The following is a 27,619-nucleotide window of genomic DNA, read 5'->3' as shown; positions in this document are numbered from 1 at the left end:
AATGTTAAATAATTAAGTTAATCTACATCAAGGTTGTGAAGAACATACTCATTGTTAAATATAACTGATTAATTATAATTGGAATTACATTATAAGGGTTCTGTAAATCTAAAAATAACAAAAGACTTGAAATCCATCCCTTTACATTTATAGTATGTAAGTTCTTTTAAATATTTATATTTTTACATGTTTTATACAATTTTTATAATAAAGTTTATATATGTTCATAACTTTTTTATTTGATGTCCTTGTTAACATATTTCAATGAATGAACCATAGATTTATACGTAATGCGATTTATTCCTACTGATTTGACTAATACCATAGATTGACTATTTTTAATTCTAAATAAGTCTCAGGTCACCGAATACTCTTAGCTGATAGCCAGGCGCCTCCTGTGGACAGGCCTTAAATCTCCTTGATTAGTAAGCCCTGGTAACCATCATTAGGTAACAGTAACTTTTTCCACCACTTCTTTTTCACCAGCAATAATCACAAAGTATTAGGAGTGAGTTGCCAGACATATTATTTGAAAAAAAAACGAAAATTTTGTATAGAAATACATCCTCTAAAATTTATGTTGTGTATCCTTTAAATTAAAAAGTTACATATTTATTAGTACTTGAATGTGGTAAATACGGAATTTAGCGACGCCGTTAGCTTTTTTTCGTGTAACATTTAAGTCATTTGAGATAGAAAGAAGTGAAAAGTTTTGATTATGAACAAGACAATTTAAACATATTTTTGCTTCATAAAATTGCATTAAAATAGAGGTAATAAATATTTTTTGGAAAATTCTTAGGTTTTAATTATATATTCTTAATTCTTAAGTAGAGACAATACAGATAATGAAAACGGTAACGATTGATTTTTACTTTTTGACTCTGGCCATGTTGTCGATAAAGTATTTGACATAAAAAATATAATTACAAATGGCGTTTACGTAGAATAGACAGATGTGTTCACGGCCACGATGGGCGATGATTCTTTGATATTACGAGAAGATGGTTATATTCGTATGAACTTTCCTGTTTCTTCTTTAACGTACCATAGTAACTTAAATATAATTTTGGTGAAGACTGACGTGGGTGGTGTACACGTTTTGGATGTGAACTCTGGTGTGATACTTCAGTCATCTTGTCTATCAGCGGGTAAGTAAGAAAGCCTCAGATACTTCTGTAACAATACATATAAATAGAATCCAATCTGCAAATAGCGAAAAATAAGTGATTCCTCACCATCTTTGTTGTAGTAATGATTTTCGTACTTAATTTTTTCAATGTCCTACATTGTTTGATTTGACAGTTTTCAGTAAACAATTACGATTCTGCCGGATTTGATTTTCTAGAAATCATGATTTATAACTTAATTTTAGATGAAGGCGGTACTGTCGGCGTCGAATATGCATCAGGAGCGGACCGTGTGTTGTTATGGGACAGGAGTGGTGTCGGCGCTCGCACAGACTACAACGGGGTGCTGCTGCTGCATACAGCACTGCAGCGCCGACTGCCCTCTCCACAGCCCGAGACCGTCGTAAAGATCGAACTCGTCCTCTCAGAGGTACACCTATCAATATGCCTTTTTAATCAATATGTCAACTATCACAATGAATATGCAAAATGAGTAGCGAGAGATAAAGAGTAATAATATTAAAACTCACCATTTCGTTTCAAATTTAAGAATAACTTTATTATATTTAGCTAGCGTGTTTAGGACACTATGTTCTAATAATTATCATATACATTTGAGCTGTGTTGTACAATTTTTATGGTTTTCTATCAATGTCTTTATAGTGAAAATTGATGATAACCAATACACATAATTTGATAATGTAACTTAGTTTTGGGATGTCTAGTTTTTCTAATTGAACTGATTTATAAGTTTAAGTTACTTTATACAATTATATTACATTCACATGAACATGGTAGTTAAGATTTTGTGATCGTAATTAAGAGATTGCATATTATCGCACAATGAAGAAATATTACATTTGTGAGGCGAGTAGGTTAAAAAAATATGTCCAGTATTGAGTATATCTAATTTAACATAAATGATATACAATCCTGTAAACTTATGCCTTATTTTGCCACTTTTTATTTATGATAGCAAGATCGAATTTACTTCAGGACATGAGTATGTAAGACCATCTAAGTCGCTGATATCACTTGATCGGACCAATTCAGAACATGGAGATCTAAATTCCACCATGAACCAAAGTGTGTTTGATATTCGAATTTCATATGTACATTTTCCTAATTACGGTGATAAAAAACCATTATGACACAATCTTTACTTATTGTAAAATAAATTCAAAAATGTGTACGAAGTCAAACAACCCAGGACTATGGCTGTATCACCCTTAATTTGGGTATGCTTAAAGCCCCCCCTCTTAAGGTGGCGAAATATATTAACACAGAATTGTTAAATTAGGCTATATGTTTTATTTTTTATTGAATATTATATTTATATATTTAGCTGTGACATGGTATGGTCTAAGAAGAGCTGTTTTTATCTTGTTTTTGTGATTGATCATAGTGGCAGACAAAAATAATTTCTAATTCGATTGAGTTTACTGATGTTATTATTTGCCTTATATACCTTTGAGCTTATTAAAAAAGAAAATAGAAAATGTAGTTATAAGCTACAAGTGATTTGTTTAATTGGAAACTATCCTTCATTTTAATGTTTACTGTGCGTTGTCACTGTTTATTCTCACCATTAAAAAAATCGATAAATTTTCATATCGATAATTATTCGATGTTGGGATATCGATATTTCGTTTCCATACGTGGCCTCTCAGCGTCAATCAATATTTTATACATGTTGCTTTCCTTACTACGCATCAGGGAAATTTTCTTGTTTTCCCGATGTTTCGTAATCAGTCGTATGACGAGAAAAATATGAGTTCAATATTTGTTTTAATTTTTTAACGAAACTCTTCTATTAGCTAATAGTAAAGTCTAGAAATGCGTTTAAGGGAAAAAAACCTAGGTCGTGACTTTATACGAAGGGTTATAAATTTTTAAAGGCGTGGTCAGAAACAATGCGTAGAATAAAACATTGGTTAATAATTACTTGACAAGCCGATTGGAATTGCTTACATTATGCAGATGTGTTAGTCATCTACCAAGTACCACGCGACGTTAGATACGATAGATGCGGGTGAAATTCACGATATTTCATGCAACATGTTGCAACTTCACTATGAAATTACGTATTTGTTTATTTATATAGCATAGATTTAATTAAGTATTTGTGAATATTTTTATATATTTAACTTAAGCTGTTTCTCAGGTAGAGTTCCTAAGCTAAACACAAAACAATTTAGACGAATTTGCTAATGTACTTGACAATTTCATTAGACTCTTTGAATCTACGCTATGCGTCTACTGTTATAGATGGAATAAATGTAAAAAATTTGATATTTGGATGAATGTTTGATATATCCAGAACGGTACAACGGATCTCGCGAACGGAATCGTGGACTACAGCTAATGTAAAATAATATAACCAAATTAGTAATTACCGTATTGTGGATTCTACGCGCTCCCATTTTTCTATAATTTCCAACGATATTTATATATCTATTGAACTGTTCACTTATTAATTGTAAGTTGTAAACAAACTTACAGTACCTTATGTGTTGACTTTGTTTTTCAACGGGTAGTCGGTGGGTAGTTTTTTTTTTAATTAATTCTAACTTCAACCATAAAGTGGCATATGTCATCAGCCAGTGTTTAGAGTGTGAGTGTAATTTGTTGTAAATTATAAACGTTCTTGATACTTTCTTTACACATTTTATTTCTTTCGTGAAATTATGAATTTTTAATTCAAAACTTCGTTTCTTTTATATTTTGAACGGATATTAATATCCGCGATTGTTTTTTGCATTTTGAAGGTTGTAAATTCGGATACTTAATTATAACTTTTTTTTTAACTCTTACTTTTTCTATTTTCTACGAAACTTACTGTAAGTGGTGAGTTTGTTTAATTTTTTTTTAAATTAATTATTGAGGTAGATAAAAAATACTGTTAAACTATTATCGGAAAATCGTATCTATTTATATTTATCCATTTTGAATTATCTATTCTAATTTTAAATGGTTTTATATTCATTACCAATGTTAGTTACTACATAGTATACTTTTTAATATATAAATGTTATGTGGTTTTAGATTTTTTTTTGTTTTTTTCAAGTTTCAAATAAGCTACACTTTTTCTTTGACGATAAACTAACTTCTAATAATAAAATTTTCATAATCCTAATATTAGACCCAAGGCGATGTATTTTGCAATGAAGCGGCATCGTTGTGGTTTAAATTCAATCTAGTTTATTGTTGTTTTTCTTTCTGTCTCATAAAACGTAAGTTATTTCAAAGGAATGGAAATTATATTCATAAATATCTTAAATTTAAAAATACCTTCAAAGTTTAGAATAACTAAACAAATTACGTTTCGCACTGGTAAGAGTTCTTGGCGGCAATTAAATGTTGAGACATGATGAGGGTGTAATTGAAGACGAGAGGGAGTTAAAGATTAGTACTTTGTTAAATTGGTCTTTGGTATATCAAATACTAACTCAAATAATAAATAAAGTTAATTTAATCGGAAAGATTATTAACTTCACTAAAGTCCTAGCTGTCGCCCGCGTTTCCGTTTGCGCGGAATTAAAAAAAAAATTAATTAGGAGCCTGTATGTTCGTTCAGACTATGTCATCTATGCCAAATTTCGTAGGGTTCTGTTCAGCCGTTCTGGAACATACTTTCAAACAAATATTCATCCATCTATCGAAATAGTAGCGTTTATATAATAATATTAGTAAGATATATTTCTATCTATAATAATATTATAAAGAGGGAAAATTTATCTTTTCGTATGTAACTAACTTAAAAACTACTGGAAAGTTATGAAATATTCTTTTTATCAGTAGAAACTTACACTATCGCTAAGTTACATAGTCTAAACTTTTTGACATGCATATTCTTGTTTGGTCAGGCGGTGATCCTGTACCAGTGCCTGCAGAACCTAGACGTGAACGCGATCGAGGGTCTGCAAGACTTCGTCAACGCACTCAAAACTGCTATCGATGCCGAGCCCACTAGGAAAGGCGTCAAAGCTCAAAAGGTAAAGTATCTAGTACTAGGTCACCATAAAATAACGGTAGTTTAACGTGACTATACATTTTTGGGTCCATAACTTTTCCTTCATTTTCTTTGTCTTTGCTTAATTTAAATAGATACGCCTAGCTTTTAAATTAATATATCTATTTTATATTGGTTTCCTCAGTTTTTAATGGTCTTCCAAGTCTTTAGTTTAGCTATATGAAGATATTCCCTTTTTTATTTATTTTATAGTTAAAGTTTAGTAACCATAGAAATAGGAATCGTGCAGTTTCAATTTCGTTTGAACAAACATTGAAGTTTTCAGTATCAATCCGAGTTCCGTGTTATTATATTCGGCTTCGTTATCTCGCCGCTAGTCCGCTACGGTCGCATCGATTTTCGTTGGAGAACGACAATTTTGCCACCGAGCATTAGTCCCGGTCCCAGCTGACCGGACTTAAACGCGCAAATACACTTCGCAAAGATAATCATTACAGTTTTATATACATTTTGTGAATGAATATGCGCAAATATTCCAAGCAATCAATTTTTATATAAATATTTTCAAAAGTAGGTCAATAATAAAACGCACCTAAAAGTTTTTACAATATAGTTATTGTTTGTTAATTTATTGTTATGTGAAAGTTATTAAAATTAATTTCTTAATTAACTCCGTAACGAAATTTTAACTTGTATTTTTGCAGTGGAGTACAGTAACGATCTCCCTGCCGCAAGTGACCTTCCGTCTGGTGACTGCGGCGGTGGTGCACGAGCTGAAGGGACAGAACCGACGCGTGCCCGCGCTGGCCATCGCCTCCGCCGTGCGCCAGCGCGCCAACGAGCTGATGCCCAGCGCGCGCGACGGCGAGACCCGCGCCCTCATGTACTCCGAGGCCGAGAGGAAAGAGACCTTCAAGCGGTGGCCGCATATGGACTACAAGTTAGTTACAACAATGATTCTTGTAGAAAATATGAAGCGATTTTAAAATACACAAGCCTAAAGTTTTAATATTATCTTTTTTAGTCTTGATCTGACATATGAAGTTAATAATTTTGTTGTATGGAGATTAATAGCTTTTTAAACTACTTGACCTCTATTGGGCGTAACAACGGTATTGTAGACATAAAATAGTGGTGGTATTTGTGATGTGACCAGGTGGGCGTTGCCGGCGCGCATGGCGCAGGCGGGCTTCTACCACCAGCCGTCTCCGAGCGGCGACGACCGCGCTATGTGCTTCACTTGCATGGTGTGCCTCGTCTGCTGGGAGAAGTCGGACGAGCCCTGGGTGGAGCACGAGCGCCACTCGCCCAACTGTCCCTTCGTGCGCGGCGAGTACACGCACAACGTGCCTATCTCGGTCAGTATATGCTACAACACGTACATACTGACGGACAATCAAACAAATCATTGTCTGTGCAATTTGGCTCCGTCGTTCTGACAGACTTTTTGTGAATAAATAAAATATTTGAACATTATACAAAGTTGAATAGTCTTAATATTATTTCCGAGTATTTATTAAAATATCTTGTGTTTTGTTTAGGTTTCAAATGCGACTGCATGCGCACATCCCTGTCCTGACATCTCGGTGGTGTCGAAAGGCAACACGGGTGACCTGGTGGCCACCGGCACTGCTGAGGGCAAGGTCTCCCTGTGGCGCTTCGATAGCGGACTCAAGTTTGTCAATGTCGTCAACCTCTCCCCGTACGACTCCATCTTCAGCGGAATACTGGCCACCGAAAGTAATAAAGTTTGGGCCGCTAGCCTGGAAAAGGATTCATGTAAGTAGTTTATCATGACTTAATGTATTCACTTTGTGAAAATAATATTATTTGTAGAAGTAAAATATTGCAAATTGTCATTTTATTAAATTATAATATTTTTTGCAGCCACATACGACCTCGAGCTTACGGCGATGGCGTTCATTGGCATGACCTCGAAACAGGCCACATACCAGCAAAATCAAAGCACAGAAGCTAACGAGAAGGAGTCGAGCGGTGTCAAGTCGAAGCCCTCCCTCGTATGTGCAGTGATCGTCACACGAACCAACTGTGTGCAGGAGGACCAGCCCCTCGCCGATGACGTGAACAAGGCGCTGTTCGACTCTGGCGGTGTCAGCCAGTCTGACGAGAGCATTAAAGAGATGAACGACCAAAACGAGGCCAAGAATAATCAGACCTCCGAGAAAATGCTTTTCCTTCTGACTTACGACATATACGGCTCGCTGGGGGGCACCGTCGCCACGGTCGTCCACACCTCCAACAGCAGCGCCAACTCCAAGCCCGGTGGCAGCAAGAAGATCCCGCTCCTGCCGGTGCCCAGGACCGACGAGGGCAATATCTACGACGAGATATACTTCCAGTACTCCGATGAGGAGACCGAGCTTCCACAGTGCCCCAACTTATTAGATGAACATATTAGTAACGTTATTAATTTAAATGCATCGTCCAGCAAAGAGATCTGCAAATTTTGGGACACAAAGAAAATTATGTTCGCGAAACATTACAAAGTGCTAGCGCCTTCCCCTCCGAGTGCACTGCTGCCCGAGCTGCCTGAGCCCGGACAGACGACCATCATTGATTTCGTCGGGAATTTGTCGCAGCTCAAAAGCTGGAAGAGCGGCAACCTGGACTCTGTTGGCACCAAATTAGCCGATCAGCCCGATGCGATTCAAATCGGTCCGCCGACTATTCCGCCGACCATCACTCATTACTTCAACATGAATGGACCTCTGGAAATATCAGATTTAAAATGGTACGAAGACGGCGAAGGTATTGAGAAAATCAAGATTCCCCCGTTCACTGTATGTAAACCTGGCACGGAGACCGCCGTCAGTAACAGCAACAACGACGGCTTCGATAGCGACGCCAACCAGGAAGAGCCTTTGTATCCCATCGTCGCTGTGCAGTGCCTCCGCCTGCCGACCAACTTGGACATCAATGATGCTTCTAAAATAACGCACCTGTTGCCGACCGAGGACAAGGAACATTTATTAGTGGTCGTTTCCGGCATCGAATCAGCCAAATCAAAACCGGAGCCCGAGGCGGATGGCAATAGCGACATGAACATGGACGTTGACGAGAGCGAAATCGACAGCACAGTAAAAGACTCCAAGGCTCATTTCTTACTTTACAAAATTAACAAGAAAACCTCCGTTTACACCCTGGACGATCAACCCGTTTTAGTTAAAGAGTTACCATACAATGAGAGCCCCGTAGACTTATGTCTCATGCCTGCCGATAAACACGACCAATGTTCCCTGGCAGCGGTCGGGGTGGACGGCACTTTAAGAATGTATTCAATGTCAGATTTCAACATGTTGTCTGAAAAATCTCTACCTAACAGTCAGTTCACGTCGGTCGTGTACTGCACTTCTGTGGAGCGGCTCAGCGTCGCCACCAAACAAGGCATGATCTACTTCTACGCCCTCAACGACGGGGAGAAAGATTCAGCTGGAGCCGTAGTCGAAGACCATTACTCTAATGTAGACCTGGATATGCTGTGGTACGAGTCGTTGAGCGGGCCGACCAGCCCTCCCGTTATCATAGCTAACAAGCCCGAGTTGAACATCACAGACTTAGAAACGTTAATAACGCTCAGCGGTATGTACGGCTCCAACGATACCGTACCGTACAGCACCGTGGTGCCGGGCTTCTGGTGCGAATTGTCCCCCGCACAAAGGTCGAGATCCGATCACCAGAACAACAGATGCTGGAGACTGCAAAATACATCTTCTACCTGGGATGAGCACGTGCTAGAGTTGACTATGCCGTACAGCGTCTCACTTGCACATATAGAATTTAGTTTCACTTTGCACAATGCCAGTACGGGAAATTTGCCCGTGATTCAGGTCACCTTATTGAAGCAGAATTTGCACGGGGTTGGATACAAAAAGGATGCATCGTTCTGCCAGCGAGCCGATTCACCCGTCCATTTCCCTGTCGTGGACTCCGACGGTCCCAACATAGAGAACCCCGTCAATAGTGAGGAGTACCTCCAGGCTCACAACGCAGAGATCCTCGCGGGGCCGTTACTGCTCTCCTCCGGACTGGACCTAACGCAGCAGTCGGGCACATTGATACTGACCAGCCCGCGCTTGTTTAGAGCGAGAGGCAGAACGTTCTTGATTCATATTAAGACCTTGTTTGATCCGGCTAAGGACATGACGAAAGGTCCGACCAAGTTTGGCGAGAGCTCCAAAAAGACAGGCTTCATCGGCTGCGATTGGCTACATCAGATATCGATAACGGTGAGGTCCAGTCCACACACCGAGCTGCCGATGGAGAAGCAGCAGCGGATCGCTATGCTCGAATCCAACACGTTCTTGGACACGCTTTGCGAAATAGCAACAAAAAAGGGAGGTAACGAGGAACGAAGACTCGCTCTGGATCTCCTGAACTGGGTGCTGTCTGTACGACTACAACGCATGCGACTGGTGGAAAAGGGCCAGGACAAAGAGGCTGAGAGCCCAGTGGAGACGCAGCAGCTGGAGTGCGTCGCCGTCATAGAGAAGCACATCGAGGCGCTCGTCAAGAACTGCATCCTATGCGCCAACAGGAGCATCGCCAAGAAGTGCATCAAAATTATACTTATCACCAGCGAGTAAGTCAAGAAATTGATTTCTTAAATTTCTACGCAAACAGTCAATAATACACTAGAAATGGCATGGTAAAGAAAAATTACAGTGACAATAACTTTGAATGCCTGATTAGCGACGATTTGGTTCTTTATTACGATGTTGATATATCAAGATCCTTTTTGTTGATGCAGGGGTGTGAAGCAGCTGCCGAAGCCGTGGAAGTGCACGTTCGAGTCGCGGCTGTCGCAATGCGTGGTGTCGTGCGTGCCGTACGTGGGCGCGTGCGGCTCCCCCGGCGCGCTCAAGTGGCTGGCGGCACTGGCGCAGCACGCTGTACCGCCGCACGCAGCGCCCGCGTTACTCGCCCACTGCTGCCGCCTGCTCGACCTCGCCTCCAAGTGCCTCCAGGACCGCACCGATCTCTACCACCATTTGTTGCGTGCTAGGTGAATAATTCCCTTTTGTTGCATTGAGAATTATTACATAAAACAGCTAGTTTAACATACACATAGTAATTTGTGAAATTATGCGTCCGTGAAGTGACATTTTGCGATATTGTCAGGTTCGGCCTGTACGGGCTACCGCTGGAGCGCAGCATCTTCACGACAGAGGTGCCGGAGTTAGGTCGCGCGGCTAGTACGCAAGCCAGCAGCAGCGACGACACCGGCCCCATCATCAGGCCCGACCACCAGCTCAAGGACCTGCTCAATCTGCCAATCAACACCGGTCAGTTGCTCCCCATTACACAAGTTACTATCTTGCATATTAGAAGTATATTAGAAAGAGTAATAGTACCATTAAATTTGAATAGTTAAATCATACTACTCATGGAATAAATGATCATGAATCTGTTGTATATGTGTTAGAAGGTAAGAGCAATGGTTCGTCGAGTGGCGCGTGGTGGGCGAGCGGTCCGGCGAGCACGGCATGCGGCGTGGCGGCGGGCGAGGCGCTGGCGCTGCATGTCACCAGCTACGTGGCTTCTGACGGCACCAAGCTGGAGTCGGTCGTCGCCCGACACCAGCCCGCCGTGGTCAGCGCGCTGCCCACCGACTCACAGCAGGTACATAACACGACACGTGATTTGCTAAAATTTCTCACGCCTCTTTTGTCTTATCCACTTTCATATATCTTCGAATACTTAATCCAATTAACTACATATTTTACTTATTTTCCGTGTATTGGAATATTTCTTCGGTTTAATCATTAAAAAATTTATGTCATGTCCAGCTATGGACAGTGGTGAAGGAGGGGCATGGCAAACAGCAGTCGCAGGATCCCGACTCCCTTGACGACGTGGAGAGCTCCATGATGGAGTGCGACCCCCAAGACAAACCCGAAACGCCGGGGGATAACTTCTTTACGGTAAATTGCATTTACCTCTGAAGTAAAGATAAATACTTAGTAAGATTATTACTGCCACATTCATAGTCCTTCGATAGTTGTACTAAATCTAGACTAAGGGCCGTCGTTAGGGAATACTGAAGTCTGTGCGGCAGATAGTATTAAATGTTGTTTTGTTAGCAGGAGGAGGAACAGTGCGGCATCCCGTGGGCTACGCTGGTGAGCAAGCCGCCGCAGCACACGCTGGTGGTGGAGCGCATGCACTCGGGCGCTCGCCGCTACATCGTACTAGACTTTGGACACACCGTGCGACTTACTGATGTCGTGAGTTTTACTATCACAAATGGTTTATTTTTAATTTCCGTTATGAGTGCAGAGAATGAAGCAATATACCTAAAATAGGGCAAATAATAAAACCAAATTAATTTTTGTTCAATATAAATAAACAAGATACTTTTGTAATAATTAGGTGCAAAGTAATAGTCAAATAGCAACATAAATGCTATATTTCACAACTAAAGACGATTTAAAACCTTACTACCGAATTAATTAATTTTTAGATAATCCCGTCGTGCTCCGACCTGGTGACTCTGTGTATTGACATCTGGGTGGCCGGCGAGGAGACGGACTGCGTGAAGCTCGCCTTTGCTTCCGACATCGCCACCAAGCACCTCGTCCTCACTGACATACAGCCGCCGCCGCTCTGCAGATACATGAAGGTATAGCAAATGTATACTTACTGCTTTTTTTAATTTATTGACATAGAAATGTATTGCATTGCTTTGTTGTAATAATATGGTCTACCATATTTTGGTACATTTAAGAATCCGCTTGTTTGTTAGTCATATTGCTAAAGAATTCACTGATAGAGAGGTAGTAAGAAATTAAAGAGATTGAATTTGTAAATAATGTTTGTAGATAACGACAATTGGGCGCTACGGCATGTCGGCGATGAAGTGCAAGATCCCGCTGGGCTGGTTCTACGGCGAGATCGCGGAGGTGCCCAACGTGCAAGCCTCCATCAACGCCCTCAACGCCCTGCACCAGGACCTTAGCTGCAGGTTTAGGTGATTATTAAAGAACAGACAATAAGTTAACGATACATTTTATAGTTTTAACAAGAACGAATTTAAGAAAACGATGTTTATTCAAAACGTGTTTTAAACAGGTTGGCAACCGGAAAACTGATTGATCTCTTGAATCCATATCTGGAAATGTACAACGGTAACGCTGCCAATATGATGGCGTACTTCAACTTGGCCAACGAGGTGGACCCGAAGGTGGTCGCCGCGTACCAGGAGTGCATGGAGCTGCAGCAGCAGGTGCACAACTGCAACAACATTTTGCGCAAGCTCAGCAACGGCGCTGACTGCAACGAGCGCGCGCTCGACATGATAAACCGCGGCGCTGTCACTGCGGAGGACCTACTGCTGCGCGCATCCACAGACAAGCTGCGCGTTATCGCAGAGAACGTTGTCGACATGCTACTTTACTTCGTCTTCCAAATGGACGAGGTGGTAAGTTTTTTTTTCTTTACATAAAGATTCTTTTTTGCATACTAAAATGATTTCATCAATATACTTGCCTTTGCTCCTTAGCTAGGTTAACCTGTATTTGAGCAAAGATTATTTTAAGACAAAATTATGTGTTTTGTGCAGCAATTCCCGGAGGTATCCAGTGAGTGGTTCTCGTGTGTGTCGTCGCTGCTGTGGTCTTGCGGCGCGCGCGGTGCGGCCTCACTGAGCACCCTGCTGGCGCGACTCTGCGGCTCAGCCGACTGGTGGGGCGATCGCCTCGCCGACCTGCTCTGCGACGCTTTCTCGCCGCACGACGCACCGCCAAGGCCACTCGATAGGTAATCTACTCCTCCTACTATTACACCATCACATTTTAAGTATATCACAATTTTATGCTTGTTTTTAAAGTTTAGATATTTGTGTGTATAATGTTTAATGTGACTGTACAGATGTCTAGTGGTAGTGATGTACATGTGCCGGAAGAGCATGTATGCGCACCTGGAGACGGGCGGCACTGGCGTGGCGGCGGCGCTGGCGAAACGAGCGCTGACCCTGCTGCGCGCGTCTGAACCGCGACCCGCGCCTCTGATCGCGCTGCTCACCGCTCTGGCTTCCGTATTGGACGCCGCGCTGCCGCCGCCCAACACCGTGCTCATGCCCGTTGCCAACGCCACGCCAGCCGCACAGAGACTCAAGAGGTACCCTACCATAATAACGTACCATTCCAACTCAAAACATTTTGTTGGCTACTCACATCAAATCATAATAAAGTTATTGGTGATGTTACAATAATGAAACGTTCTCATTGCATTTAGTGTAATAATGTGAGATAGCTAAAGCGAAGCGTATGTTATCAGATGGGAGTGGTTGACGGGCGGACTGGCGGGTGCGGGCGGGGCGGGCGGCGCGGACGCAGCTGGCGAGCGCGGCGACTGCAAGCTGCCGCGCCGCAAACTGCACAAGAAGCTGCTGAACCACATGCACGAGATTGAGTCGGTGCGACGCGCTGTAAGGCTTTCATTCCAACATAACCAGCTACGTTGACAAACATACCTGGTTATGTTCCTACTTCCCTAGCATCATAGTGGCATTTCGGCTCGCTAATAAGCCGAACTTCCGAAGCACAACATTTTGTTTTTCAAAAATAATAGTGTTTGATGTCCGGAGTTCAAGATGCTTGGGAACACGAATAAACTAATGGGATCTTATCCATTTAGTTGTTTACCGTCTATTCAAATCAAGAACTGAACATTGTTAACAAACGGTACATCACTTCACGCTAAAATGATTAAATTTCAAAATTAGCAATTACAATTTTTATACAATGACACTTTGTTCTATGTAACAATTTCAGATGCGATAGCTGCTTCAATATCATCTGAACTATTTTTCTGCGGCTTTAAATGGCACTTAAATTCCTGTCTGTATTCTCAAAGTTTTTACAAACTCAAAAGTGACATTGGCAACTACTTCGTATAAATTAATGGCAGGCATAAACTTAACGTTTGTTAGCAATGTTTAAATCTTGATCTGGAACGTCATATCTTAGGTAATGATATGTTGTAGCGCCACCGAATCAAAGCTCGATTGGTGTCGTCGGGCAAGTTGGGGGGCGTGGTGAGCACCAAAGCAGAGGACATGGAGCGCGCAACGCGTCTCGTGCCCCCCGCGCTCGCCGTGCAGCTCGCGCAGGCGCTCGTCGCACACCTGCTCGCCGCCGACAGCTCCGTCTCCGGCGAGACGCTGCTGCTCTGCGCCAAGGTACACAAAGAACTTCTATCGTCATCAATCTCCCAAAATGCGTTGCGCAATATGTGGTCCTCGCCTTCTCTCTTGAGAAGTACTGTATTACACCGTATTTATACTTTCACAGCATTAAAACAATATATGAAAGGCAGAAAGTATTAGTTATACTCATAATTTGTTGATGTTTATGTGTAGGTCGTGGGGCGACTTTGCGCTGCGAGCGGCGGCGCTTCCCTGCTGGAGCCGGCGAGCGTGCTGGGTCTGGCACGGCTGGCGGTCACGCTGCCGCCGTGGCCGAGGCACGCGCTCATCACGTTGCTGCAGGTAATGTGCTCAAATTATCTGACTGAAAAAAACAATATTTTATAGTATATTTATGGCGTTTTCGCAATCTGTCTTGTTTAAACTTCATTTAATTTGTTGCAGGATTTGGTCGAGTATGAAAACTTAGACGGTACCCCGAGTCCCACCAGCGACGAGCCGACCTGGAGCGATACGAACACAACTCGGCCGACCGTCACTCAGGATGACATCGGCGCCAGGACGCCGCCGCGTAAGAACAAGGCCGGCAGTGTTGCAGGTTACTATGCCACTCTAATTCGTCATAACAATGATTTTGTTCATGTAAACTAAAATGTTTTTTCATTAGTCGTTACATAGAATGTATTTTTGTGATTTTAGCTATTTGATGTTCATTGTTTTTTCAATGTAAAATTTTGCGTAAATAAATGATATTTGGTTGATTACTATCAGTGAAAAGCGCACAAGGATGTTATATGTGGATGGTATAGAGGGCCAAATGAAAGCTCATAGAGGGGAAACCACACTATTGTTGCAGATTCGTTAGCGGCTAGCTTTGGCCTGTCGAAGAGCGGCAAGCCGAAGTCCAAGCCCAAAGTTGCCGCAACCGCACTAGCGGCCGCAAGTAAGGCTTGATACACTAGCGCCATACGCGTTTGTCACTTGGCTTGTCGCTCAATACCTTATATCTTTAATAATTCACGTGTTTTTTTCACTGGTAGAGAGATATTTCACTTTTGGATTGCATTATTCATGGCTTTTTACACAGTTGAGTTATTTATTTTGTAGCATATATTAATTTTTTTCAAATGTAATTTTTTTTTAAATAGAAATATTTGAGAAATAAACCTACAATATTCGATGAAAAATTGCTAGAATCACTTTTAAGCTTCTTAGCTAAAGATATCTCAGCAGTTTTAATAGTATATTCCGTCATCTGTTTGTCAAAAGCATGATCTTATTACGCAAATGTCATATTAAAAAAATCACATAATGACTTATTTAAAGTTGTCAGCGATGAATATTATTTCGACACCGACTAAAAAAATCAATAGTTAAGGGTTAATGGAATGAGATTCATTCGATATATCGTGACAGGTATACATTTAAATAAGTACAACATATTATGCGTAATTATTTATAGTAGCAAAACTAACTCGCACTAAGTTAAATGTTACAAAAGATCCTCTAGATACTTAACCAGTTTTTATCTGTGTTAAAATACTAGAATGTGCTGCATTTTAGGCCTAGAGTCTTCGTAATATTTGCACGCGTTTGTTCGTACTTGTTCACATCTGCTCGTAGTGTTGCTAAGATTTTTAAATATATTTCTTGTTTCCATAATAGATGCAGTGAAAACTATCGAATATCGTCTCAGCCAAGTAGCGGAGCTGGAGGTGTTGCTCGACTCGGAGACGGAGGACAAACAGGATTCAGACTTTGTGGAACTAAAGAGATTCAAGATAAAACCCATCGGTGATAACTTCAACACAAGGTAACATACTCCCTACAAAGTTCGAGGCTCTATGGTATTTCGACATATTTGAAGGAGTAGATATAATCGCCAATTACAATATAATAGTTTTCTAAACTGATAAAGATACCTAAAATGAGTAGTGATTAATTTTATTTTGACAGCATATCGACGTGCGTGGACGCGCGGTTAGAGAGTGGCGTGGCGGCGGCTGGCGAAGCCCTGGCGCGGCGGCTACTAGCCGCAACATCCGGCGCGCTGGCGGCGGCCCTACGCCCTGCATCCACCCCGCCCGTCACCCCGCCGTTGTCGCCGGGCATGAGCCCCGTGCCCTCGCCCGCCGGGCCCGCCTCACCGCCCGCAGCGGGACCCAGCCACCAGGCCATAGCTTCATCCTCCGCCTCGGCAGCCCTGCGCGCTCATCCCCCGCTGACGCATACGCTTTACGACGTGTTCAGACATCTGGCGCTTGAGTTTCCGCAACAGGTACGTCCTATTTTGAGCGTTGTGTACTCGGATTGTATAGTGCTCCCTGTGCTGTGGCATATTTGCATCTTGTGTTATATTGCCGCTTGTTCTTTTTTATGTTGACTAATGATGTGTGTGATTGCAGCGCGACTGCAGCCTGATGGAGAACGTGCTGTCGCTGTGGATGACGCTGAACGGGTGCGCGTGGGGCGCGGGCGGTGCGGGCGGTGCGGGGAGCTCAGGCAGCGCCACCGGATCGGGGGCGTGGTCGACCGTGCCCTCGGACACACCGCGAGTGCGCCTCGCGCCGGACACCGTCACCGCTATATTGCACCAGCTCTGCACGTCAGTATAAATATTATTATCTTTACCACCGAGAAAATCGGCATAAACTTATTTTTCTACAGTAATTGTTACAATTATATTTGTATTTTAATACAGAGTGGATAATATATCTTTGAGATGCTGGATATTATCAATGCAGTCTTTGGCATGGATAGCGGGACTACCTTTACAAGTGAGTTTCAATTGTTTGCTGATGTACTTGTTACTTTTTATAACTTCGTCGGTGTTATGTATTAACGTATGCGTGTGCTGTGGCAGTCGGAAGGCGGGGCGCAGACCCTGGGCCGCTTCGTGCTGGAGAGCGAGTACTTCGTGCCCGCCCTCGTCAAGTTCATCTCGATGGACGTCAACGTGGACTGCGCTGTCAACTGCTCGGAGTCTTATCTCGTGAGTTCAACCCCCTACCCTATACCAACTCAAAACGAAATTCTAGTATTTATAATTAATTGTTTGTTACAGTTTATAGCGTCCTTACTTATTTGATGTATGTTGTGTTGTCAGTCGGGGTCGAGCGTTGGAGCAGGACAGGGTGCGGCAAGTGCGCTGCAAGCTGTGCTGACGCGCGTGGTGAAGGCGCGCAGCGGTGCAGGTGCATTGGTGGCTTTGCGCGTGCTGGCAGCGTTGTGGGCTCCGCAGCGCGCGCACGACAGCGCGCAACCTCTCGACCTGCACGCCGCCCTACTGCGCGCTGCACACGACCTTGTGCCCTCGCTCGCCTCGCAACACTTGCATTACGCCATGCCGCTCATACGATCTATTGGTAAGTGATTCCATATGTCGTCATATTATTAAATTATTATACAATGATTGCAACAATGTAATATTGAAAATTATAAGTCAATGTGTTAACGAATTCTTTTGAAAATTTAGACAGCAATTTTAGTAATGCTCTTATGTACGATTTCAGCAACTCAGAGCTTGTGGTGGATGCGTGGCGCGGGCGGAGTGCGCAACGAGGCCAGTGCGGAGGCGCGGCTGACTGGCCTGCTGGCAGACATACTGCCCCCCGGCGCCGCGCCCGCACGCCGCGTGCCGCCGCGTCGCGCTGTGCTCGCTCACCTGCTGTATTACGCGCGCCGCCTGCTGGCACTGCCGCTGCTCATGAGCACGCAACAAGGACAGGTACATTGTCACTAAAACGCACAGAGATAAATGAAAAATGAAAATATAGAATTAAAACTTAAACCAAGCAAAGATATTTCCAACACTTCATTTTCGGATCGAAACTTACTTATATGACGTCAAATAAGCAAAGTGTGTTGTAACCTAATCTTTGTTGTTTTTACAACGTATTGTATTATAACATTTATTTTCAATTTGTATAGGTGGAGAGCGGCGAGCAGTCGCAGACAGACGAGAGCAAGGCGTTGGACTTGGTCGATGGCACCAATCTGGAGGACGAGCGGAAGCATCTACCGCGTGCGCCTTGTCTCGCCGACGCAGGTGAATATTTTCTAAAGCAACAGTTATTCTTTGTACAAACTCTATTTGTAATTAATGTTCTATAGATTCTAATACAAATGTTAACAATTTAAAAGTACAAAATGTTTGTTTTTCTTTCAGTATTACAAGAAGCAGATATCATGCAAGACTTTTATGCGACGTTGTCAGTGTGTGATGGATTGAACACTTTCATATTGAACTCGGGTAAGTAGAGTAAAATTTTACTAACGACAACTAATGAAATTTTTGTATTTATGTTTTTAACATTTAAAATGTTCAATTGCAGGCACAAATACTGAATCTTCCACAGAATTCTCTTCATTGAAGGAGGAAATTTATTGGTTGGTCGCTCAGCTGCCCACTGTTGCATCTAACGCGGCGCTTATGGTGCCCAGTCTGATGGACTTCCTCAGTATGTTATATTAAAAATATTATTCTAATGATTGTGAAACAATATAAGATTCATTATTTATTTATAAACCCTGCTTGTAATCAAGTGACAAATAATTAGTTAAAAATTTTGTATCCCTTTTTAAAATAATCACACAAACGGATAAACATTCATTTGGCTTGGTTTAAAGTTAATGTGGAGAAAAAATGCGTTAAGCTATAACTAATGGAAAAAAAATTCGTCTATGTATGTTGAATTTCGAACAATGGGCGACAAAAAATACATGATTCTATTTAAACAGGGAAAAAGGACGTAATAAATCTATCTCAAGCCATGCAGCAACTGATTGTGAAGCTTCTAGACAAGTCGGAGGCCTTGGCTGCCTTTATAGAGGCTGGCGGGCTGGAGCTCTCTGTGGAGAAACTCACCACCTGCCATCAGGTATGATAGATTCATAGAATATGTTTTTTATAGTCCACACTTGTGTACATTAAATCCTATGTTGATCTTAGTATGGTATTCACAATGTCAGAAGCTGTCACTTTGTTGATGTGTTAAAATGTGATAAACTTTCCAGTCGGGACCGAGCAACAGCCAGGGTCTGGTGTCGTCCCTGATGAACCACCTGAAGGTGCCGCCGCAGATCATCAACATGTCGACCGCCGCCGGCGCTAAGAAGACTCAACCGCCTATCACCGACACCGCCAACGGACTTGTCAACATTGCCCCACTATGTTAGTTACTGCTATCAACACGGTAGCAATAGACATTTTTTTTTATCTAAACCAAATTTTGGTCAAAATATACCTAATGTATACGTAAAGCGTACAAGTATTTCGACAGTGGGAGGACACATTAATCATCGAAATTAAATAATCAAACATGTCTATTCTAAACCTGAAACATTGTTCTGTTGATCAGGCACCGTGTCGTGCGACAACCCGACGGCGCAGGCGGCGGACGTGTTGCTGGACGGAGGCGGACTGTCGGCTGGCGTGTGCGCGGCGCGACGCGTGCGCGCGGCCGCCTGGTCCTACCACTTCTTTAGCGCGGACGATGCCTCGCTCGCGCTCACGCTAACACTGCCCTATGCCGCGCAGCTGCACGAGGTTCACCTGCAGCCGCACCTCACCAGCCTTGCCAGTCAGTAGCAACATAATATGCATAAACAATTTATAATACCTCAAAATTTCACTCATCTGTTGAGCCCTAAGTTCCTAAATATCTGTTGGTACTTATTACAACATATTAGAAATATGGATATTTTTGTAATTGTTTATAAAAATTGTTGCATTATGTAAATATGTTATTGTAGCGTGCCCCGGTGCAGTGAGCATAGAGGCATCATGCGGTGGCCCGCTGGTGTCGCTGGGACCACCGCAGGTGACGGCCGGCATGACCTTTATAAGGCTGGTGCTGGCGCGGCCGGCCGTAGCTTCCACGGTGCAGCTGCGTCTGTACAAGCCGCGCGACAGCTCCTACATGGGCCTGCTGCAGCTGCGAGTCATTGTCGCTCCCGCATTCGCAGCGCCCACGATACACGCGCCCAACGGATACAGGTTAAATAATACCCGTGTTTAAAAAAATAGTTTTAGTCTGATTAAAAAATATACTAATTAGGAAAATAATATCAAATTTTAATAGAGAGAATAGATAAGAATCAATATGAATTTTCAGCAACAACTGGGTATGCGTGGTGGCTGCGTGCACGCGCGCTCAGCTGGAGTCGTCGCGGTGGGCGCGCGTCGGTAGCCCGGCGGCAGTGCGAGCGCTGTGCGCCGCCGTGCTGGCCACCCGCGGCAGCAGCCCGCAAGCGCACGGGCACACCTCGTTCGCTGCGCATACTGCGCTGCTAGCCGCCGCACGCGCCTGCCCTGAGCTGCGCGCCCCACTCCTCAACGCCATACTCGCTACAGATGAACATGCATACGTACATTGTAAGTCATGCCTTTGTGGATATGGAAATGGGACTTTTTTTATCTGAACTTAATCAATAATGAAGAGTAGACTAAGAGAAATGAACTTATAAAAACACAATTAATGTATACTTTGTAAAGACGTTGGTTGTACGTTAGCGTTCCAGATGTGCGGTAGCGGGCCTGGAGGCGTGAGCGCGGGCGCCTGCATCACAGCGGTGTGCTGGGCGGCGCGCCAATTGTGTCGCCGCTGCCCCGAGGGCACCACCGCTGCCTTTGTGCACTGGCTGGCCGAGGTGGCACAGCGCCCGCGCCGCGCGCCTTCTGCAGCATTGCTACACACGCTCGCATCGGTCAGTTGCTACAACTAAATATTAAACAGTTCAAGAGAGTTCCGGAGTTAAATAAAGCAATAAATCAACGTCGCAGATAATGTAAACAATTGTATACCACTGTACAGTATTACGTACTGTTTAACACTGAGGATTGACTAGTATTTACTATAAGTTGAATAATTCCAGGTTTTATGGTCCCTGAAAGAGGAGCGTCTGCTGGACAATCTGGAGGAGCTAATAACGGACGAGCTATTCGACTTGCTGTTTGTGTGGGTGCAAGAGGTTGACGAGATCAGCTTCCTCAAGAAAGCACTCGATGCCAGTTAGTAACCATTATTCAATGTGAATATTTACAAGTTTTTTTTTCTAAACTGACCAAAAAAATGTTTTTTTTTCCAGTCTTATGCTCAATGTGCTACATAAGGCCGGATCTCTTCAAGAAGTTAATGGAACACATCGGCGTTCCTGTAGACAATGACGAAAGGTCGGTTTGCATATTTTAACGTACACTGAATTTAATATAATTGACACGTTGTGGTTTTCTTAATTATCATCTGTGGTTGCGTACAGCATGGAGGGACTAACAGACGACCGCAAGGTACACCAGCCGCTGCGTGTTACAAGGGCGGGTGCGAGCGGAGGCGGGTGCGGTAGCGGAGCGGTGGACGCGGCGACGTGCGGCGCGGCGGCGGCGGCGGTACGACTGAGGCGGCGCGAGCTGCGCACGCTGGCTGCGGCTGCTCTATCTCCAGCCGCAACGCTCTTGCTGCTGCACTCACCGCTGCCGCATGCGCTCGTGCGCTGCGTCGCAGGTACGCATATCAATATGACATACAATAACAATATAGATATCCAATAAAATGTTATGTTTACCTTTTTATCAAATGTAATATATTTCACAGAATATAGCGAAACTAAGCTACAACAAATTAAAGAACAATTAAATACTCAAGAGGACGTATATATGAAAGACGCCGAAATTGAACCGAACCAAACCGTTACAAGTAAGCCAAACTATTAATTTTCTCATAATATGTTGGTGTTGAGGTTTAAGTTTTAAATAACACGTCCTACTCTGTTGCAGCGCCATCTATGCAGCATATCAGCGACATAGTGGAATGGGCGCGGCTGATGTGCGTGGATCGCCGCTTCAAGGACTGGCTGGGCGCGGCAGGCAACACCTTCTGGCGTCCCCTCCTCTCCATGCTCTGCTACCCGCGCCCGCGCGCCTCGTGAGTACACTTTCATTCCTCTGTCAACCTGACAGTATGATAAGACTGATGACTGATTTTATATTACAAGGTAATGTGTTGAGTCTCAATGTAGCTATTTTGTTGCAGTTCATGGCAGGAGAGCTCGGAGTATGCTAATCTGGAGGAGCACACCATACGGTTGTTCGCAGAACTGACTGTGTGCCACGCTTCCAATCAGAAACTCTTCGCTTCGACATTACACAATATTCTCGAATCAATGCAAAATACAAGTTAGTTGACTCATTTAAATATAAAAATAGCAACTGGTCATAATATTCTGAAGTTCTTAATATATGCATGATTTTCTTATGCTCCGTTACAGTAGGACCGGAAGGTCTATCGGGATTCACGAGGTCGCTGATCCTGCGGCTGGTGCTGTCGTCGGAGCGCGGCACAGTGGCGCTGCGCTGGGCCGCGGTGGGCGCGGACACAGGCGCCGGCGCGGCTGCCAGCAACAGCGCACCGCCGCACCCCTCCATGCACTGCCACGCGCTGCTCTCGCTGCCGCTTCACACCACCATCCGCTCTCTGCTCACAGAACACCGTCCTCCCCGTGAGTTGCTTTTAAATCTTTTTATCCAGCTTGAACGGTCATAGTATGTCGTCGTAGGTGGTGGTTACGCAAGCTATTTGTGTAACTTTCGATGTGACTCCAGTGGACGAGGCAACGAGGATGAGCCTGAGCAACGCGGTGCCGGCGATGTGGCGCAGCGCCTCTGATGCCGCCGTCCGCACTGTGGCCGAGGCCTGGGAGCTCAGCCTGGCCGCCGCCAGCGCCTCCAAAGACAAGCGCGTCAAAGACGCCAAGAACAACTCGCTCAAGCAGCAGGGCAACAAGAAGCGACAGTCCAAGCCCAGCACCGACAACTCCGTACTGTCCCTCGCTGAAGGTGGGTACTTGATATAACAAACTTTAAAGTCTAGATGTATATAAACGTTCTAATATATTGATATTACGATACGATTACGCTCATTGTACAGAGTTTGTGGAGACGACGATCCGCGTGCAGTCCACCGGACTGGAGGGCTTTGTGCCGGGCAACGTGACGTTGGCGCAGCTGGTCGCTGTCTGCCCTCACAAGTTCGGTCCGCATCTGGCCCTCATACTGCACCTCAACACCAACGGAGGTAACAACTGTCCATATGATATATCTCATTGCATTTAAACACATTTTTAAAATGTATTAAAGTAATCCGATTTTGATAGACTTTTTACAACTTAAAGTAAAATTTGTGTATATTGTTACCAGAAATCCGTCCGAGCGACACATGGGACGGCAGCAGTAGCAGCGGGGGCAGCAATGTGAGCGGGGTGGGTGGCATGGCGCTGGGCGTGCTGCACTGGTTCGCGCAGTGCGGCGGGCTGGCGCTGGTGGCCGCGCGGCTGCCGCGCCCGCACGCCCCGCCCGTTCCCCCGCCCGCGCCCTCCGCGCATCATCACGACCTAGACTGGGTCAAACTCGAGGATCCCTATGATGTCAGTATCATTACATATTTATAATTTTATGAAGTAATACAAGTTATATATAACTTTTAAAATATAATTACCTCGATAGAGTATTTATTTAGTTTTTAAACGTACATATTTTTTTATAAGACGTAAGCAACTTAATGAATACATTATAACAACGTGCGCAGGACTTAGTGGATTTGGGCGGCGCTGGCGGCCCAGGAGCGGGTGGGGGAGGCGGTGGCGCTGGGGGCGGCGAGGAGCAGTGCGCGGGCGTGCCCGTGCACGCTCTGGTGGCGCTGGGCCCGCTGCTCAAGCTGCCGGGCTACGCGGCCGCGCTACTGGACGAGGGTCCGCGCGCCGTGCACCTGCTGCGTCTGCTGCTCGGCGTCTCGCACGACGAGGACGGACGTCAGTACAAATACTATAAGAGCAAGAATGTCAATGACAAAGAATTATCTGCCATCAAAGGTCACATCTGAGTTTCCTTTTTTTACGATTATAATGATACAAAAGTTTAATCAACCGATATTCCAGAGATTTTTCGAAATTTTCAGACTTCTTTTCAAGTAATCATGAGCAAATTAAGAGTAAATTATTTTAACTTGCTTAGAATTTTGAAGTCAATTTGAGGTGATGTTGCTGCAGGTAATATAGCCGTGGGTAGTGTAGTGAGCGGTGGCAGCGGGGGCGGGGCGAAGGGCGAGGGGTCGTGGTCGCTGGGCACTCTGCCGTTCCGCGTGCTGGCGCGGCTGCTGCACGCGGCGCCGCCCGACACAGACGACGGGCGGTCGCTACGATCCGCTCTGCTGCGCCTCGGCCTCGTGCGCCTGCTGCTCGCCTGCCTCGCAGTATTCACGCATCACAAACCCGCTTCCAATGATGTAAGTACTGCAATATTTTATACTTTCATCATTCCGACGTTTTTCGACTATTTTCTAATATAAAAAAATGAAATGAAATTGTCCTATATTGATTGTGTACTATTACAGAATAGTCAGGCGTCAAACGGTTCCGGCAAGCCGGAGGAGAAGAGCCAGTTGTACTGGGCGAAAGGTACGGGTTTCGGCACTGGCTCCACGCAGCAGTCGTGGAACGTGGAGCAGGCGCTCGTGCGGCAGCGCGTCGAGGAGGAACACGTCACTGTCTTGCTCGAGGTCAGCTCTATGAAGTTGTTATTGAAGAGATCAGAGTAACCGTTGCGGGGGTAGAAGGCGTAAAGCTCAAGTTTCGTATAATTTGTTAATATAACGATTGTTTTTGTGGGGTATGCAGGTGCTGTCGGCGTACATGAACCCTGGGGAGCGGTGGCCGCCGGAGGAGGGTGCGCCGCAGCCTTCCCCGGAGGGCGAGGAGCGCGACCATCACCTGCCACACGAGTTTGTCGACCTCATCGCCAACAGTTCCCTGCTGCCCGCCATATGCTCCTACCTCAGGAATGACTCAGGTGCCGCGCTCTGTCGTCATTCAATCACGTCCCTAGAAAATGTTTTGTTATACTTTTTCTTCCCTGACAAGAGGTTCATGTGGTTTTACTCGTATAATGTTGGTGTGTATGTGTATAAATTCCTTTCTGGTGGCCTTGATCCTGTCCACTGAGAACGACATAAACGACGAGTGATGTCTAATTCGATTCGTCTTCTCTCCTTGATTGTTGTAAACCTATTTAATCGAGTTATTTTTGTTTTTTTTTTAATAATAAGTTGTGTTATATGCAAGTAAAATATGACTTATTGTGATTTATAGTGTTGGACATGTCGCGACACATCCCGCTGTATGTGTGCGTGCTGAGCTGCGCGCGCGCCCTGCACGCGCTGCGCTGTCGGCGGCTGGCGGGCGCTCTACGCGCTGTGCCGCAACTGCTCTCACTCATGAGCCGTACTACCAACTCCTACGCCAGCAAGCTCAGGTTATCTATCACATTGCCAGCAACTTGCCATTGTTCCCTGTGTCTGAATAATAAAAGGGATAAAAAAATCCTCGCTTCAAATTCCACGAGCCTTATTCATTAAATATTATAGACAAAGAAAACTTAACTCGAATCTATTTTCCTCGCAGAATGAGCAAAAAGAACATATTCGGTAAGATGACGTACAGCCAAAGATTCAACACGGCAAGCAACTGCGAGCTGTCGGAGGAGGACGAGGGCCTCGCCGCCCTCATCGCAGACATACAGGCAAGTCGCTTTACGTACTTTCACGTATAAATAATACACACAATAATAATCTATTTGCAAAATAGTTTTGCACACACTTATTTACAAGAAAAGTACATAATAAAAGTTAGGTTAAAGTGTTTTCATTCATATTTCGGTATTTTAATAATGATTGTTGTTATCGAATCAGGCGACATCGGCTCTGATGTGCCGGTCGGAGGGCGAGGCGGAGGCGGGGGGCGTGCCGCGGCCGCTGGGCGGAGCCTCGCGTGAGGCGCGCTACATCAACCTCATGCGCACCATGCAATTCGGTAAGCATCCACTACAAACGATCTTTGATCTTATATTTTGGACACTATTGAATAATGTTACTCACGAGCTCACGATATGTAATGTGTGCAGAGACGTTCGAGATGCTAGCAGAGTGCTCAGAGAACGGATACCGATTCACGGTGCCGTACCACTTTGAGGGTACGGTGCGCGCGGCCGGCGAGCGAGCGCACCCGGCGCGCATGAAGCGCCTCGCGCAGGAGGCCGCCACGCTCGCCACCAGCCTCCCACTCTCATACTCCTCCTCCGTCTTCGTGCGCACCGACACAGACCGCCTCGACGTCATGAAGGTACACCACATTCACCATTGTCACTTTCAACCACTCGGTGTTAAAACTTAGATAAACTTCGACAAATCATTATCAACAGCTCACTTTTCGAAAATAATCAAATTTTTTCGTATCGCTATGAGCAGATAGAATATTTACGTTAAATAATTACAGGTCCTGATAACTGGTCCCTCGGACACGCCGTACGCGAATGGATGCTTCATCCTGGACGTGTACTTCCCGGCTGAGTACCCCGCCGTGCCCATGCTCATCAACTTGGAGACGACGGGCCGGCATTCGGTGCGCTTCAACCCCAACCTGTACAACGACGGCAAGGTGTGCCTCTCCGTGCTCAACACCTGGCACGGCCGCCCCGAGGAGAAGTGGAACGCGCACACCTCCAGCTTCCTACAGGTAACTGACTTGACGCCATGATTAGACATCACATTATCTTTATCAAGCGTTGTTTACCCTCTTTTGTTATTTTTTGTTGGCACATCGGTAAGAGTGTGTTGTACGGTGTGCAGGTGCTGGTGTCAATCCAGTCACTGATCCTGGTGCCGGAGCCGTACTTCAACGAGCCGGGCTACGAGCGCAGCCGCGGTACGCGCGTCGGCAGCAACGCATCGCTCGAGTACAATTCCAACATCTACCAGGCATGCGTGCGCTGGGCCATGCTCGACCACCTGCGCAACCCCGAGCCCTGCTTCAAGGAGGTACGATACCCCCTTCTACCTGGTGCTGTTTTACATCCGGGTACATGGATCCGATCTCCTTAATAAATCTATCCATTTTCTAACCGCAGGTGATACAGACACACTTCTGGATCAAACGTAACGAAATAATGCAAACGGTCGCCAACTGGATCACGGAGCTGGAGGGTCAGAATGGCGACGAGCGCACGCAGCGCAGCATACAGCACAACCTGATGGCGCTGAAGCGGCATTACGTGAAGCTGCAGGAGGAGCTGGCCAAGTTGCCGGTGCCGCCGGGCCTTGAGGACCTGGACGAGCCCTTCCAGCTGCCGGCCGCGCCCTCCCCGCCGCCCGCGCCCGCCGGCCCGCACTCCCCGCGCGCGCCTCGCGCCCCCCTGCCGCTGCACTCGCTCACCAACGAGGAGCTCTACAACGACATGGAGAAGATCGTCGCCCAGGTCCTGGAGTGAGCTCCGCCCTCGCCCTGCTCCCCACTCCCCACTCCCCC

General features: G+C 44.9%; 1 protein-coding gene across 11 annotated transcripts; it reads left to right on the top strand.

Moving 5' to 3' along the window:
- The first annotated feature begins 794 nt into the window (after positions 1–794).
- Positions 795–27,613, top strand: Bruce (BIR repeat containing ubiquitin-conjugating enzyme). 11 transcript variants are annotated; one of them, XM_013315293.1, is made up of 59 exons: positions 795–1,151; positions 1,376–1,560; positions 4,997–5,125; positions 5,808–6,043; positions 6,260–6,461; positions 6,645–6,882; positions 6,991–9,703; positions 9,872–10,126; positions 10,243–10,406; positions 10,547–10,743; positions 10,911–11,045; positions 11,208–11,348; positions 11,585–11,743; positions 11,943–12,091; positions 12,193–12,541; positions 12,683–12,879; positions 12,991–13,239; positions 13,399–13,549; positions 14,108–14,302; positions 14,483–14,611; positions 14,714–14,867; positions 15,126–15,212; positions 15,935–16,082; positions 16,226–16,547; positions 16,675–16,874; positions 16,971–17,046; positions 17,133–17,261; positions 17,376–17,634; positions 17,782–17,996; positions 18,200–18,317; positions 18,438–18,521; positions 18,604–18,729; positions 19,010–19,149; positions 19,286–19,442; positions 19,630–19,851; positions 20,024–20,267; positions 20,386–20,645; positions 20,784–20,977; positions 21,146–21,281; positions 21,359–21,443; positions 21,530–21,771; positions 21,862–21,963; positions 22,044–22,191; positions 22,300–22,442; positions 22,538–22,765; positions 22,869–23,102; positions 23,194–23,340; positions 23,463–23,689; positions 23,851–24,133; positions 24,311–24,546; positions 24,655–24,819; positions 24,938–25,109; positions 25,409–25,571; positions 25,721–25,838; positions 26,008–26,128; positions 26,220–26,437; positions 26,591–26,830; positions 26,944–27,132; positions 27,222–27,613. In XM_013315293.1, the coding sequence occupies exons 1-59, from the start codon at positions 974–976 to the stop codon at positions 27,579–27,581; spliced, it is 13,443 nt and encodes a 4,480-aa protein (XP_013170747.1). In that variant the 5' UTR covers positions 795–973; the 3' UTR covers positions 27,582–27,613. The 11 variants fall into 11 exon arrangements, with proteins under 11 accessions (XP_013170747.1, XP_013170746.1, XP_013170742.1 ...); XM_013315292.1 differs by having other exon boundaries at positions 11,205–11,348; positions 23,851–24,073; XM_013315288.1 differs by having other exon boundaries at positions 11,205–11,348; positions 22,535–22,765.
- Positions 27,614–27,619: the final 6 nt, after the last annotated feature.

Source organism: Papilio xuthus, unplaced genomic scaffold (assembly GCF_000836235.2).
Source record: "Papilio xuthus unplaced genomic scaffold, Pxut_1.1 DF826961.1, whole genome shotgun sequence".
Lineage (NCBI taxonomy): Eukaryota > Metazoa > Arthropoda > Insecta > Lepidoptera > Papilionidae > Papilio > Papilio xuthus.
This window is presented reverse-complemented; position numbering and strand designations above follow the sequence as displayed.

Bases quoted from the DNA above. Each gene is read 5' to 3' on its own strand.
- Bruce (XM_013315282.1), top strand. From the start codon at position 974: ATGGGCGATGATTCTTTGATATTACGAGAAGATGGTTATATTCGTATG. The intron at 22,443-22,534 runs GTTAGTTGACTC...GCTCCGTTACAG, and splicing joins CGAATCAATGCAAAATACAA to TAGGACCGGAAGGTCTATCG. The intron at 25,572-25,720 runs GTTATCTATCAC...TTTTCCTCGCAG, and splicing joins TCCTACGCCAGCAAGCTCAG to AATGAGCAAAAAGAACATAT.